General features: G+C 34.1%; 7 protein-coding genes across 7 annotated transcripts; 5 read left to right on the forward strand and 2 right to left on the reverse strand.

The window, feature by feature from the left end:
* Positions 1 to 6: 6 nt before the first annotated feature.
* Positions 7 to 4,572, forward strand: NAEGRDRAFT_47218 (RhoGEF domain-containing protein; the record flags this gene model as incomplete). Its single annotated transcript, XM_002679906.1, has 2 exons — positions 7 to 2,119; positions 2,648 to 4,572. The coding sequence occupies 2 exons, from the start codon at positions 7 to 9 to the stop codon at positions 4,570 to 4,572; spliced, it is 4,038 nt and encodes a 1,345-aa protein (XP_002679952.1).
* A 718-nt stretch (positions 4,573 to 5,290) lies between these two features.
* NAEGRDRAFT_47219 (uncharacterized protein) lies at positions 5,291 to 6,816 on the reverse strand (the record flags this gene model as incomplete). The annotated part of the gene is made up of 2 exons (XM_002680023.1): positions 5,291 to 5,336; positions 5,720 to 6,816. The coding sequence occupies 2 exons, from the start codon at positions 6,814 to 6,816 to the stop codon at positions 5,291 to 5,293; spliced, it is 1,143 nt and encodes a 380-aa protein (XP_002680069.1).
* A 191-nt stretch (positions 6,817 to 7,007) lies between these two features.
* On the forward strand, positions 7,008 to 8,243 carry NAEGRDRAFT_47220 (uncharacterized protein; the record flags this gene model as incomplete). The annotated part of the gene is made up of 1 exon (XM_002679907.1): positions 7,008 to 8,243. The coding sequence occupies one exon, from the start codon at positions 7,008 to 7,010 to the stop codon at positions 8,241 to 8,243; it is 1,236 nt and encodes a 411-aa protein (XP_002679953.1).
* Positions 8,244 to 8,533: 290 nt separating this feature from the next.
* On the reverse strand, positions 8,534 to 9,127 carry NAEGRDRAFT_47221 (uncharacterized protein; the record flags this gene model as incomplete). The annotated part of the gene is made up of 1 exon (XM_002680024.1): positions 8,534 to 9,127. The coding sequence occupies one exon, from the start codon at positions 9,125 to 9,127 to the stop codon at positions 8,534 to 8,536; it is 594 nt and encodes a 197-aa protein (XP_002680070.1).
* A 501-nt stretch (positions 9,128 to 9,628) lies between these two features.
* NAEGRDRAFT_64701 (uncharacterized protein) lies at positions 9,629 to 10,206 on the forward strand (the record flags this gene model as incomplete). Its single annotated transcript, XM_002679908.1, has 2 exons — positions 9,629 to 9,992; positions 10,049 to 10,206. The coding sequence occupies 2 exons, from the start codon at positions 9,629 to 9,631 to the stop codon at positions 10,204 to 10,206; spliced, it is 522 nt and encodes a 173-aa protein (XP_002679954.1).
* Positions 10,207 to 10,382: 176 nt separating this feature from the next.
* On the forward strand, positions 10,383 to 10,866 carry NAEGRDRAFT_64702 (uncharacterized protein; the record flags this gene model as incomplete). The annotated part of the gene is made up of 2 exons (XM_002679909.1): positions 10,383 to 10,635; positions 10,685 to 10,866. The coding sequence occupies 2 exons, from the start codon at positions 10,383 to 10,385 to the stop codon at positions 10,864 to 10,866; spliced, it is 435 nt and encodes a 144-aa protein (XP_002679955.1).
* Positions 10,867 to 11,203: 337 nt separating this feature from the next.
* Positions 11,204 to 14,684, forward strand: NAEGRDRAFT_35860 (isoleucyl-tRNA synthetase; the record flags this gene model as incomplete). Its single annotated transcript, XM_002679910.1, has 3 exons — positions 11,204 to 11,368; positions 11,502 to 11,677; positions 11,741 to 14,684. The coding sequence occupies 3 exons, from the start codon at positions 11,204 to 11,206 to the stop codon at positions 14,661 to 14,663; spliced, it is 3,264 nt and encodes a 1,087-aa protein (XP_002679956.1). The 3' UTR covers positions 14,664 to 14,684.
* Between the last annotated feature and the right edge of the window lie 234 nt (positions 14,685 to 14,918).

Consider the following 14,918-nt stretch of genomic DNA (forward strand, 5'->3'; position numbering starts at 1 on the left):
GGAATTATGTTCCGTCCCTCATCCTTCATAAGATCAACAGGATCTCGACAACCCTTGGGAGATTTTTCATCTTCTTCTAATAACTCGACACCAAACACCCCTCCTCCACCTACATCCACTAATGAAACTAATAGTAATAATAATATTGGAAAATCATTTTTGAGAGGTTCTTCATTTGTTGGAGGATTTACTCAGTCCTTCAACCTTCCTATTAAGAGAACAACAGAAGTAGTGGAAACAGATAACAATGTCCGAAGAAATAGCGAGGCCACACAACGTCTTCCTTCACCCTCAATAGCAGAAACCATTGAAGTTGATAAAAACCTAGTATCCAGCATCAAATCATGGGCATTTGAGGGTTCAATTAAGTTACCAGAATGTTTGAATCCAAATTTTAAACCTAAAATACAACCAGAAGAAGAATCAGAAATGAAAAGATCGGAAAGTGTAGTAATTGATGAAAAAAAGTCTTTTAATGAGCTTTTCGACTCTTTATTCTCATCATCTTCCTTAGAGGAAACAGCAGGAGAAAAATCTCCCTCAACAACAGATGATTCTGATGTTGCCTCTCCCCCTAATACACCACCTTCATCAACTAATAGTGTAGGAACACCTCCAAAGGGAGGTTTAAAATCTCTTTTATTCGGAAAAAAGTATAAACCAACAACAACAGCAACAGTAAGCAATATTCCTCTGGTTAAGGAAACACCTAAGCCTCTAAATCCATATAGAATTGCCCATGTTCCTCTTCGAGATGACCAATTTGGCAGAACAGGGTTTAAATTGGAATTAACAGATTTTCAAATTATAGAAACTTTCAGAGATGTATCTAGATATAATAGAAAAAAAGATATTGACGAGCAACGAAGAATGAGAAACCAACTGATGGAAAATTCAAAAAACCAAAATAATGATACTTCAGATTCTGTTCTGGAAAGAGAGTATGAATACTCGTGCTATAGTTCCCAATCTGATTCCCCTGTTGTGGATAAGAATTCAGAGGAAATATTGAGAAGGAAAAAGTTTATAGAGAAGGAAATAATGGAAACAGAGATTGGATATGTGAGAAATCTTGTACATTTATTTGAGTATTATTTATTGCCAATTAGGAAAGTTGGTATTCTATCAAAAGAAAACTATCAGATAGTATTCAAAAACATTAATATGATTCTAGCAATTAATACTACATTGCTTACAGAATTCGAAAAAGCATACTATTCACTAAAACCAAAAGAGTCGATTGCGTCGATATTCAGTTCTAGAATTCCAGCAATTAAGCTCTATGTAGGATATGTAAATAGTTACCCGAGTGCAATCAAGTGTTTGAATGAAATCTTGTCAAAAGATAATAATTTTGATTCATGGGAGAAATCTCAACGAAATACTAAAGTGAACGGAGTTCATTTGTTTCCACTGAGGAGTTTTATTGCGTTACCTCTGCAAAGAATTACTAAGTACTACCTCTTATTCAATGATTTGTTGGAAACATTGGATGGTGATGACTATTACTCTCTTAGCGCAGTTATTGATGAAATGAAATCCCTGTCCGCTTATTGTATCGAGAAGAAGAATGAATCAGATAATTTGGAAACTCTGTTAGAGTTCCAGAAAAAGCTGAAACTAAAAGAACTGGTAAGAGGAGATAGAACCTTCCTTAGGGAAGGAGTTGGAAGTGTAGATAATGGTGACACCATAGTTGAGTTATATCTATTCTCAGACCTTTTAGTTTATGTCATGTCAAATGAATCGAAACGAGTAGTTAAGGAGGTACCTCTCAAAGCTGGTAATCTTATTGAACTAACCAAAATCTCATCCACAACTGTGATGCTTTCCTTTCAGAATGAAAAGAGTTATATCACATTTGATTCTGAAGAAGAGCAAAAAGTGTGGTCATCTGCAATCAATGAACAACTCAATTCCAGCTTAACAAAGGCAAGAATAAGAAGAAGAGGAAATTCAAGCACTCCACTAGAGGAAAAGATTATTTTTGCAGGCTACCTCACAAAATCCAAAGGCTTGAGCAAGAAAACTAGATTCCATACATTATCTTCCATGGGAGGTGTAAAATACTATGACAAGCCCAATGGTGACATGAAAGGTTCCTATCAAATCAAGGGAAGTAAGATATTCAAAAAATCACCTACAACTTTCTTACTCACTGATAGTGATGGTAAATCCTTTTACTATAGCACAGAAAACGACAGTATTGCCTCAACTTGGATCAATCGATTCATTGGTTTGGGAGCAGTCATTATGAAACAATAAACTTGTTCAACAATTTATTGGTAAAATCCAATCAAAAAAATGCTTCAAAAATCAACAAGAAGAATTTCATCACTTTATGCTGGTTGTGGTCGTATTTCATCAACACCATCATCATCGGGAGTTGTACTCAACACTAATAGTTCAATCAAAATAATTAACCATCAATACAGATGTTATAATAATCATTTGGCAAAATTAAATCGTCTATCGGAATTATCAAATAATAACAAGAAACAATTTAAAAATCATCGTGATAGACAATATCAACCAATGGATAACATTGAAACACCAAAGGAAGTAAAGAATGATGTAACTACAGAATCCTATACTAAAATATTGAAAAAGTTCTTCTTAAAGGTTCACCCTGACTTTTTCCAACAAGATCCACCAAAACAACAACAAAACAAGGAGTCCTTCTCAAAATTGAACGAACTTTTAAATTGGACTAACGAATATACCCAATTAACACTTGATAATAAGAATTTGAATGAAGAGGAAATAGCTGACCTGGAAAAGAGATTGAATAGACTTGGTCCTATTCCAAGCGTTGATGAATCATTTGTTTTCTATGTTAAGGAAACTGGAAGACAAAAATCTGAACCATTTAGAATTGAAGTTTTGTTTTCTTTACCAAAGAAGGTTCAATTCAATGGAAAATTAAAGAGTAGATTGATTTTAACTCAACGTTTGGAAGAATTAGTAACTTCACTTTTGGAAAAATCAAAAATCATAACTGCTGAGGAAGCTAAAGCAAGAAGAGACATTGCTTTGGAACAATACAGAGAAATGGAAGAGTCCGTGGGTTCAAAGGGTAAGAAGACCTATAAATCACTGAAAGAAGAGTTACGTATGGCTCTCCAAAATAATTTACAAGGAGCAGTCAACCTTGAAAAATTAAGAAGAGGTGAAGAAGATGATGAAGAATGGTGGTGGGATAAAGACTTGCCATCCATTGAACACTTGGTTACACACGGCATGCTCTTCTTCTCTAAGAATATTACAGCAGAACAAACCATCAAAGCTATGAATCAATTGAAGAATGGTCTTGGTGAGATGAGATATTATGAATGGAGTGATATTCCATTAATGATTACAGAAAAAACTGGCAAGTATGCTGTAAATGATCCTGTTGATGGGTTCATTTGCATTCCTTATGACTTTACTCCATTCGATTTTGTCAAGGAAATCATTACCAACGAAAAGAACATGACACTCCTCGTTGAAAAACGTGAATTGACAAGAAAAAAGGCCGAAGCTATTCAAAACATTAGAGAAAAACTTATTGAAGAAGTTGGTTTCTCTGATTTAACCATTTCACCAGAATTGACCTCAGAAGAACTCTATACATTTATTGAAAACTTTGAAAAGAGATACTTAAGTAATGACAAGATGAAATTGTTACTGAAAGACCTCTGTATCATCATTGATAACAAGTATTCAGCAAGTCCAGATGGATACATTTCAATTCATTGGAACTTTATGCACAATGGAAAGGACAATATGTTCGAATTTTTGAAAGATTTAGGAGCTCAAAAAATCAAGAATATCAAAGATATGGGAAGAACTCTCAGCAATCTTAAGAGAGCATGTGTTTCACTCGGTGAAGAACTCATTGATAAACTTAAATGTAAAGAACTCAATTTGACAACCTATGCCGATTTGAACGAATCCAATATGAAACGGTATCAAACTCTCCCAGTTACCCACGAATATATGAAACGATTGAGAGAATGTTGCCTCTTCTTGGAACGTTATGATTGGAGCACACATACTTTCTATTTGGTCAATACTTTGGATTTACCTAAAGGTTTCAAACTTCCACTCAAACAAGTTCCTCATGTCAAGACAGAGGCCGATGTTAAGAGTTTAATGAGAAGAATGACAATATATGGTGATACTATCATTGATATGGGCGCCAGAGCAGTCTATATTCCTGTAAACTTTACTGAAAATCAATTGTTCGAAACAGTCAACAAATATTGGAAGATGATTGAAAAACCTCAATTGCAATTGGATGGTGATGATTTTACAGATGTTGTAGATCCTCAAGGATTCCAACAATATAGAAATTTGGCCTCTGAACTCGTCAAACAAGCTGAGTTTATGCTGACAAAGAAGAGAGCAGAAAGATATCAACAATTGGCTGAATTCCTCAACAGTCTTGAAGATCAACAATTGTATGGTAAGGGTGCCAATAGTATTATGGAAGCAGCACTAGATAGACAAGAAGATGAAAGATATATCAATCTGTATCGTACTTGGTTCAGAATTAGAGATATTCCATTAGATGTTTTTGAAACTCAATAAATATATTTATTTCACCAAGTCCAAATAGTTTCCAGAATTATTATCAATATACTTGACCGAACAAGACAAACAAGGAAGCAAAATTAAGGGAAGAGGAAGCAAAAACAATGTGGCAAACCCAAAAGAGTACTGTTCTGGATAAGCAATGATAATGGCATGATGAACGAATAAACAAATCAGACTACACAGTACGGTAATGTACATGTTAATGTACAAACAACGTTTGGTTTTCGAATAGAGAGCTCTACACTCCAAGCAACACCACAAAAAGGCAATAAATATCGTTCCAGCAAACAAGAGAAACTCTACTACAAATAGTGGAATCATAGCCACTGCCCAATCAATCTCTGACTCAATAGAAAATTGATGAGTAATCATGATTGAACACAGCATACTATAACAAAATGCCACTATTAAAATGATAGAGTTGCAAGTAGAAGTGAGCTTGGAAATCACTGTTCTGAATTTGATACTTCTCACAATCAACCAAATAAAACAATAAATCAGCATGATTGTCGAAAGTCCACCAAAAACGGCAAACAAATACCATGGAGATTGACTGAATTGAGAATGAGGCAGACACAAGTACAAATTCCACACAAGTGCAAAAACAATTCCACAAATAGATAAGAGTAACAATCCAATACATGACATGACACTATCAAAAAACATCTTCCTCAAACTCAAGATATTCCTCTGTTTTTCCCTTCTCTTACTGTTATTCCTGAGCGCAATTCCAAGTTTCCTCGCTGAAAGTCTCAACTCTATTATGGACGATACGAGAATATTAATCATTCCACAATAGAGTGGAAAGAATACCACAATCCAACTCCACTCATTCTCATAATCAATACCAACATTCATCAACACTCCCTTAATGGAGAATCCCAATATGAAACATGTGAAAAAGATGTAAACCAAGGGTGCAGAAAATACAAAGTGAATAGAAGATAGCCCCTCAATGTCATCCAAAATGAGTTGCTCTGATAGTGGAATAGTTGTGAAACGATCTGATTTTTTCTTTTCAATCTTTCTAAATATGTCAATTCCAAATTGTTTGACTTTCTTTTCAGTTTTCAAACATTCACAATAACAATCCTTCTCGAAAATAATATCATTCACTCCCTCAATTGTTACCGATTTGTACTTTTTAAACATAGATGGAGGTATCTGAACAGTTGATTCCTCGCTATCACAATCTGATTCATTAATTAGTGTCAATATTTCCATTTCTTCCTCTTCAGAAACATATTCTTCTGAGGTAAGAGTTTCTGATAATTGATGATCAATCAGAGCAGTTTGGCTAGCACCACTATTATTCGAAAACTCATCCATTTCAATTGAAATTACCTCCTGATGGTTTCTCTCACCACGTGGAGATTCAATATCCTCAATAAATTCCATAATTTTTGGTGGTGAAAAACATGAATTTTCTATTTTACAAACTCCTCCCAAGTCCAATAGAGAAGGTTTCGTATTCACCTTCTTTCCATTCGACATTAAATAATTTAAATGATATTGACCTAAATTTCCACCCTTCTTCCTATTGAAAAAGTAATTCTTAACTGCCAATATTCTTCTCTTTACAACTTTTTCCTGCACATAAATATCAAAATCCTTAAAGTATAATAATTTCAATTCTCGTATCTTGATTTGATATAATCTATTCCAAAAACGTTGTTCTCTATCCAGAAAATTGTACCACATTGAACAAGTATGTGATAAATTGACCATTGTCAAAGAATCATCCAAAAACTCTGAAATAATCATCAAAATATCATTTGCAATAATATTCTCAAAATTATGCCATTCAACAGGTTTCAATCGTTGATTATTATTACGATGACGATGATGATGATGATTTGCACCATCCAATATAATTGTTCCTTCCTCCTCCGAATCATCATTTCTATTTTCCATTATTATTGTTGTGGTGGTGTTGTGATTGTTGTTGTTATATGAAGAACTGAGGGCGTGAAAAATTCTGGCAATTGGTGATTTGGTATTGGTTCGTTGTTGATTGTTTATAATGGGAGAAGGTGGCTGGTCAGTTTGGATTGTGATATGTTCTTCATCAACATCATGTCTTTCCATCAATAATTGATTACGAGATTGACTAACATGAGTAGTGACAGGTATTGGTGAGTCATCTTCGGAGAGGAGAGATTCAGAGTTTGCAAAACCAATTTCCGAAGTTTGAATTTGATGGTTGGATTTATTGGTGGATGATCGTTTTCTAGTCATTTTTTTAATGTCGTTTCCACCGAGATGACAAATGAAAACTTGTTTTAAAAGATGTTTGGTTGACCTCAGTTTTATGAACCAAATTATGAACTTCTTAACATCATAACTATTTGTATTCTTAATTTTGTAAACAAGTTCTTTGATTGAATTTAAAAAAAATGCTCAAACGTTTCAACAAATTTCCTCTCAAAATGATCATCTTGCCCTCTGGATACACACCTACGCTCCGACAATCACATTCCAATCAAAATGTTGAAAACAACTCCTCCTCCTACCTCAACAATCTTCAAAATATGATCAATGAGGCTTGTTATTCAGATGTTGTTGGATCCTATCTCAAAACTGAATTGGTGGATGCCTACATGCAAAAGAATCCCTTCCCAAATAATCAATCAATAATGGAGGAGGGAGTCACACGTTTAGGATATCTTTTGAAATATTCCAATGACAATGTTAAGAGAAATAAGAATCTTGTTAGTTCTGCTTTGAATGATGAATATCAAAATGAGGTGTTTGAATTTTCACATGAATCACTGCGATGTGACAAGTCATTTATTATTGAGAATGTCATTGGAAAGTGTCATGTAATATTACCTTACTTGTGTGATGAATTAAAAAGAGACAAGGAATTAATCTTGAAAATTATAGAAAGAAATTGTCGTGACTTGTACTATGCCCCTGATGAATTGAAAAGTGACAGGGATATTATTGCAATGGCAGGTAGAACGAATTTGATGGTCGCTTATGAAAATGGTTCCAAAGAAATACAGCAAGACAGAGAATTCTGGAAGGATTTAATGTCATCAAAATGTTGCAGTTTTGTTTTTGGAATCCCATTTCCCTTAAATAACGATTTGGAGATGATGAATATTGCTGTGGAGCGTAATTCATTTTTTGCAATTAGTTCAACTTCGAATGAATTAAGAAATGATCGAGAGCTCATATTAAAAGCAGTGAAATTGGATGGATGGGCTCTCAAGTGGGCATCTGTTGAATTGCAAGATGATTTTGAGATTGTTTTGGAAGCTGTTAAATGTACTGGGCTTGCTTTTGAGTATGCTTCTGAAAAATTGAGAAATAATGAGATTATTACAATGGAGGCAGTGAAAACATATCCAAATGCACTATATCATACTCCAACATTGTATGATAATTGGCAGATTGTCATGACAGCTGTCAAAGTGAATGGATGGGCTCTCAAGTGGGCGTCTGATAAATTACAAGGAGATTTTGAAATTGCTTTGGAAGCTGTCAAATCAAATGGTGAAGCTCTCCAGTTTGCATCTAAGGAATTGAGAAGTAATAAGATGATTGTAATGGAGGCAGTAAAACAGAATGAATTTTCCATCAGATTTGCTTCTGAAGAGCTTCAAAATGATAGTGAAGTTGTAGCTGCTTCTAGAAAATACAGAATATCTAAAATGTGAAATTAACTCAAAAAATACCATGTTTCATCCAATCTCAGTTAGAGTTTGTTGCATCCTTTTTGGAATCTTCCTCTACATTTACACAAGAGAGTTGTTTGTGATTAATAATGAATTTGATGATTTATTGGCGGAAGATCGTTTTCTTGTCATTTCTTTAATATCGTTTCTGTGACAAGTGAAATCTTCAAAAGATGTTTGGCTGATGGTTATTATTGGTTACCAAATCATAACATCCTTTAAAATAATTATTCCTCTTTGTGAACTATTCAATTAAACTAAAGTATTCAAAATTAGTCCAATTCAAATTTGTAATCGAGATCAGGACGTCTTTCTGAAATGTCACCCTCAAATTTAAGCAATTGTTTTTTGACTGACGTCTTTTTATCCAAAGGTTGATATCTTTGATAAGCTCCAATTCTCAAATCTTGTGAAACATATGATGGCTCATTATAGTCATTCTTTGGAACAATTAGAGGTGCCTTATTACTCGACTTCAAATATCTTTGTTGAATGGATTGAGTCGTTTCTTGTCTTTCATTTTCAACAGTTTGATTATTAGACATCTTTTTCAATTGATCCTGTTCAAATTCCTTTAATTGTCTTCCGACCAACTTTAAATGAGATCTACGCATAGCTTGATACTCAATTGGAAGAGGCTTCCTTTCAGAATCCAAATCTTTCAACATTGTTTGTCTATCAGCAGAAGGAGCTGCCATAACTAATGGTGAACGACCTGTTGGTATATTTGTAAATAATTCCTCAGTTCCCTCTGCATAGAATCTATTGTAAGGTCTCCACGATACAAATGACCTAGTATGTTTTGAATCCTCATCCTCATCATCAATTCCTCTAACTGCTTTATCAATTTCATCACTCAAAAACATGGCACTTCTCAAAACTCTCAAATCAGTAACCTTTCCTCCAGTATCTCTGAAGAAATCTTCCAGTGCTCTTTTCTGTTTCTCTCTATTGGTTATTCTCCTCTCCAAGGCTTGTTGCTCTGCAGATTTTGCAAAGAGTGATTCCGAACTTGTAAGTGCTGGACTTCCAATAATTACTCTCTTTACATGTTCCGAAAGTAAATGTCTCAAGAAACGATAGGAAAGCAAACTGACAAGCGATGCTATCAGTGATATCTATTAAATGATTGCAATTTTAATTATCTTTCCGATTAATAATATACTTACAAGTGATGATCCCATCTAGATAATATCCTCAAATAAATATTAAATTTCCAAAATAATTGTTTAATTCACTCTCCTATTTTAATTTAGAGTTTTTGAAAATGGAAGTGAAGAAGGAAATAATGCTGATGAAGGATGAAGGGATGAAGGTTGCTCTATTTTTTAAATTTAAAATCTTTTAATAAACAAATTATTAAAAAAATGTCGGAAAGTGAATCATTAAATTCCATCACCACAAATGATGATCAGCAGCAAATAGTTGTAACAGAGGAAGGGAAGAGTGAAATAAACGAGGAAATTGAAACTTTGGGAGAAGGAGAAAATAATAGACCATCACCACTTATACCTAAAGAATTAGTTTTTGATTCTAAATTGATACAATATATTTCCGAGTATAGAGATGAAATTAAGATGAAGCCGAGATGTGATTTGTTGGAGTGTGAAGCTAAATCATTGGAAGTTTTAATTAATGATCAAGGATTTAAGTATGTGACGAGAAAAATGATGGGAAAAGAACATTTGGAAGAAGCTTTTTTCATTGAATTTTTAGAAAGCTATTGCTTAGGTAGGTATTATTTATTGAGTGCATTTGATAAAATTCGAATATTTGAACTCTTTCAGATTATTACAATTTCATAAATACGGGAGAGGAATTAAATCATGATGAAGAGGAAATTCAAACCCCTGAAGAGGATACATCATCATCAACTACAAAAGTACAATCCAATGTTGTGATTGAAGAGTTGACCAATACTGAAGATCTGAAACAAAATGAATAATATTCAAATAAACACTATTATTCATTCCAAAAAAAATCACCATCCACTCAATTCCATTATTTATTTAATTAATTTATGATATTAATTCCTCTCAGTGGTAGATTAATTCCTAAATGAAATTTAAAAAGAAAGAGAAAACTGGTTGAATCAAAAAAGAAATAAAGTTTTATTAAAAAATGCCACGACCATCAATTACACCAAAGACTTTCAAGAGTTTGAATTATATTCTCGATAATAGAGTTGTTTTTCCAACTAATTTGAAGAAAATAACGACCATCTATAACTCTTACGGAGGACAGGTAAACTCTATTTCTAGAGATTTTGTTGTTAAACACTATCCAGCTATTCAACATTTCAACCCACAAACAGAATGCAAGAGAGTTAAATATAACAAGACTTCAGGTTTTGCTAAAATTGTCATTGAATTGGGTAAGTAATTATTATGCGGAACTAATCAAGAACAACAACAACATTACAGATGACGGAACACAAACAGCCATCAAGGTTCAAGAAACAGATAATGAACAAACTCTTGCCGAACGTATTAAACAAACTGCTCTCTCATTAACTGAAACTCAATACGAACCAGAAGTTGCTATTTTCATCAAGGATTTTGCTAAGCGTGTTCAAGAATCCAAGTCATTGGTCCAACAACAATAATTTAACTACTAGTATTAAATCATAATAACAATGGAAACATAGGATTTACCGAGACAAATATATTTTGAAATTAGGAATTAGAATAAACATCACCGATAGATTTTAGAATTTATTAATTTCTTACTTTAGATAATTATTAAGGATAATTCTCCCAATCTGTTAATCTAAATATAAAGGAAGGGAGCATTCTGTTTGTGAAGAGAGTGTTATCATTATCAAATATGAATACTTTTGGATTTTCGTTGAACAAGGTAGCCGGTGCACATTTGATATTGTCATCACGTGCCCATCATAAAAATAAAATTGCAATTCATATTGTTGAAAATTAAAATAAAAAATGAGTAAACTCCAAGAAGTAGACGCAAGTATTAACTTTGCTAGAGAAGAAGAAAAGACTTTGTCGTATTGGAAAGAAATCGACGCCTTCAATACCAGCTTGAAAAAGTCGGAAGGAAAGAAGCCATTCTCCTTCTATGATGGTCCACCATTCGCAACAGGGTATGTAAAAATCATCATAACTTGGAAAGCCTAACAATCTATTTAAATGTTGTTGTATATAATGACGATCTATTAATTATATTACATAGTGTAAGTATTAACTAGGTGATTCAATCAGTATTTACAATTATTTTCAGCTTCCTCACTATGGTCACATTTTAGCAGGTACTATTAAAGACGTTGTTACCAGATATGCTCACCAAACTGGTCACTATGTTGAAAGAAGATTTGGTTGGGATTGTCACGGTCTTCCAATTGAATTTGAAATTGAAAAGATTTTGAAGAGAGACAAGATTTTCGAGGAAAAACTCTTGTCAGAAGAAGAGTTGAAAAACGAAGAATTGATCAAAAAGAAGATTTCAGAAATGACTTTGAGTCGTGCTGATATCGAAGAATATGGTATTGCCAGATATAATGACAAATGTGAATCTATTGTCATGAAATACTCTTCCGAATGGGAACAAATCATTACAAGATTGGGAAGATGGATTGACTTTAAGAATGACTACAAGACAATGAACTTCTCATTTATGGAAAGTGTTTGGTGGGTTTTCAAGCAATTATGGGATAAGAATTTGGTTTATAAAGGAGTTCGTGTCATGCCATACAGTACAGGTTGTACAACACCACTCTCCAACTTTGAAGTCACACAAGGATACAGAGATGTCCAAGATACTGCCATCACAGTTGCTTTCCCAATTAAGAGTGAAGATGAAAAATTCAAGGATACAAGCTTTTTGGTTTGGACAACTACTCCATGGACATTGCCAAGTAACTTGGCTCTCTGTGTTAATCCTGAATTCACATATGTTAGAGTTTATGATGAACAAAAGAAATGGTACTTTATCGTTTTGAAGGATTTGGCTTCTAAATATTTCAAGAAGGTCAAAACTGAAGGTGAATTTAAGGGAAGTGATTTGGTTGGTATGAAGTATGAACCTCTCTATAATTTCTATGCTGAAGAATTTGCTGATGCTTTTAGAGTTATTTCCGATGATTACGTCACAAATTCAAGTGGTACTGGTATTGTCCATCAAGCTCCAGGTTTTGGTGAAGACGATAACCGTGTTTGTGCCAAGTTTGGAATTATTGATAACAAGACTAGATTACCTCCATGTCCTTTGGATGATATTGGTCGTTATGTTTCACCAATTGAAACTTTCAAGGGAATGTACATCAAGGATGCTGATCCATTGATTATTGAAGATTTGAGAAGCAGACTCAGACTTTTCAAGAAGGAAGGTATTACCCACAAGTATCCATTCTGTTGGAGATCTGATACTCCATTGATTTACAAGACTGTTCCATCTTGGTTCGTTAGAGTTACTGATTTAAGAGATAGACTTCTTGAAAACAATAAGCAAACTTATTGGGTTCCTGAACACGTTCAAGAAGGTAGATTCCACAACTGGCTTGCTGATTGTAAGGATTGGACCATTTCTAGAAGTAGATATTGGGGTACTCCAATTCCTGTCTGGATGAGTGAGGATGGTGAAGAAATGGTTGCTGTTGGTTCTGTTGCTGAATTGGAACAATTGACTGGTATCACTGGAATTAACAATCTCCACAGACAACACATTGACAAGCTTACTATTCCTAGCCAAAAGGTACCTGGTAAGGTTTTGAAGAGAGTCAGTGATGTCTTTGATTGTTGGTTTGAATCTGGTTCTATGCCATATGCTCAAAACCACTATCCATTTGAAAACCCAGAAAAGTTCCAAGACTCTTTCCCAGCTGATTTCATTGCTGAAGGTTTGGATCAAACTAGAGGTTGGTTCTACACTTTGTTGGTTTTGGGTACTGCTTTGTTTGACAAGTGTCCATTCCAAAATGTTATTGTAAACGGTCTCGTCCTTGCTGAAGATGGTTCCAAGATGAGTAAGAGTAAGAAGAATTATCCAGATCCACAAATTGTTATTGACAAGCACGGTTCTGATGCCTTGAGATTATATTTGATCAACTCACCAGTTGTTAGAGCTGAACCACTCAAGTTCAAGGAAGATGGTGTTTTCGATGTCGTCAAGGAAATCTTGTTGCAATGGTACAATGCTTACAGATTCTTTGTTCAATCTGTCAAACGTTATGTTGACGAAACTGGTGAAGATTTTAACAGTGATATTGCCAATGCTGCCAAGATTGATAATATCATGGACAAGTGGATCATTTCCTCTAGCAACAGTTTGTTGAAGAATATTAGTGCTGAAATGAAGGCCTATCGTTTGTATAATGTTACACCAAAGTTGGAAGGTTTCATTGACCATCTTACTCGTTGGTATGTCAAGATTAACAACAAGCGTTTGAAGGGTGAACAAAAGGATCAAACTAAGGAAGATAGATTGTCTGCCTTGTCTGCTATGTTCATTGCTTTGTATAATGTTGTTAGAATTATGGCTCCATTCACTCCATTCTTGACTGAAAAGATGTATCAAAATCTTAAGAACTTGCTCACAAAGAGTGAAGATTCTGTCCACTATGAAATGCTCCCAGAATGTGATGAATCCAAGATTGATTTGGAAATTGAAAGAACTGTTGAAGCTATGCAAGCTGTCATTAAGGTTGGTAGAACTTTGCGTGTCAGAAAGAACATTCCTTCCAGAACTCCAGTATCTTCCTACATTGTTTGTAACATTGATGAAGATTTCATTAGAAGAGTTAAGAGTATGGAATACTTTATCAAGAAGGAACTCAACATTCATGGATCTGTTATTGCTACAAGCAACATTCAAGAATATAGTGTTAAATTGGAAGCTACTCCAAATAACAAGGCTTTGGGTGTTCGTTTGGGTAAGAAGTTCAAGGATGTCTATAAGGCAATTACTGGTTTGAAACACGAAGAATTGGTTTCATTCTTGATGAAGAAGGAAATTGTTTTGTGCGGTGAAACTATCAACAATGAAGACTTGATTGTGGCTAACAAGTTTGTTGGTACTGAAAAGAATTACTTTGCTGATGAATGTGGTACTGGTACTTTGATTTTGAACACTGACTTGTCAGAAGAATTGAAGGAATTAGGTTTCGTCAGAGAAGCTGGTAGTAAAGTCCAACAAATGAGAAAGGAAGCTCGTCTCAAGTTTGAAGATAAGGTTGACGTTTTCTTGACTGGTAAGAGTTCTCAAACAGTAGTTGAAGTTTTGAAGAAGCACTCTGCCACTCTTGCTCAACATTTGAAGGGTATGGACGTCTTCTTTGAAGCTGTTCCTTCTGGAAAGGATTTGATCATTCAACAAGAAATGAATGTTGACAGATTAACTCAAGAAGAAAGCAATGTTGTTGTTTTCACGTTGATTAGAAAAGAATAAATTTTTGAAAATATTTTAATTAATTTCTTTCCTCAGTTTCATCCAATCCATTTCGAAATCCATCTTGTAACCCATTCTATTGAAGAGATTGGCAAATTTTGTTCTTAAATAATCATAATCTGGTTTTTCCTCAAATTTCAGTTTCTTTACGTAGAGAAAGTATTGAGTAAACTCGATTGGCAAGCCAGCGCATAATTGATTTATGGAAGTGTTCATCTTCTTTTCCATAATCTTTTCATACTTTTTCTGTCTATT

This window comes from Naegleria gruberi (genome assembly GCF_000004985.1).
Source record: "Naegleria gruberi genomic scaffold NAEGRscaffold_11, whole genome shotgun sequence".
Lineage (NCBI taxonomy): Eukaryota > Heterolobosea > Eutetramitea > Acrasida > Naegleriidae > Naegleria > Naegleria gruberi.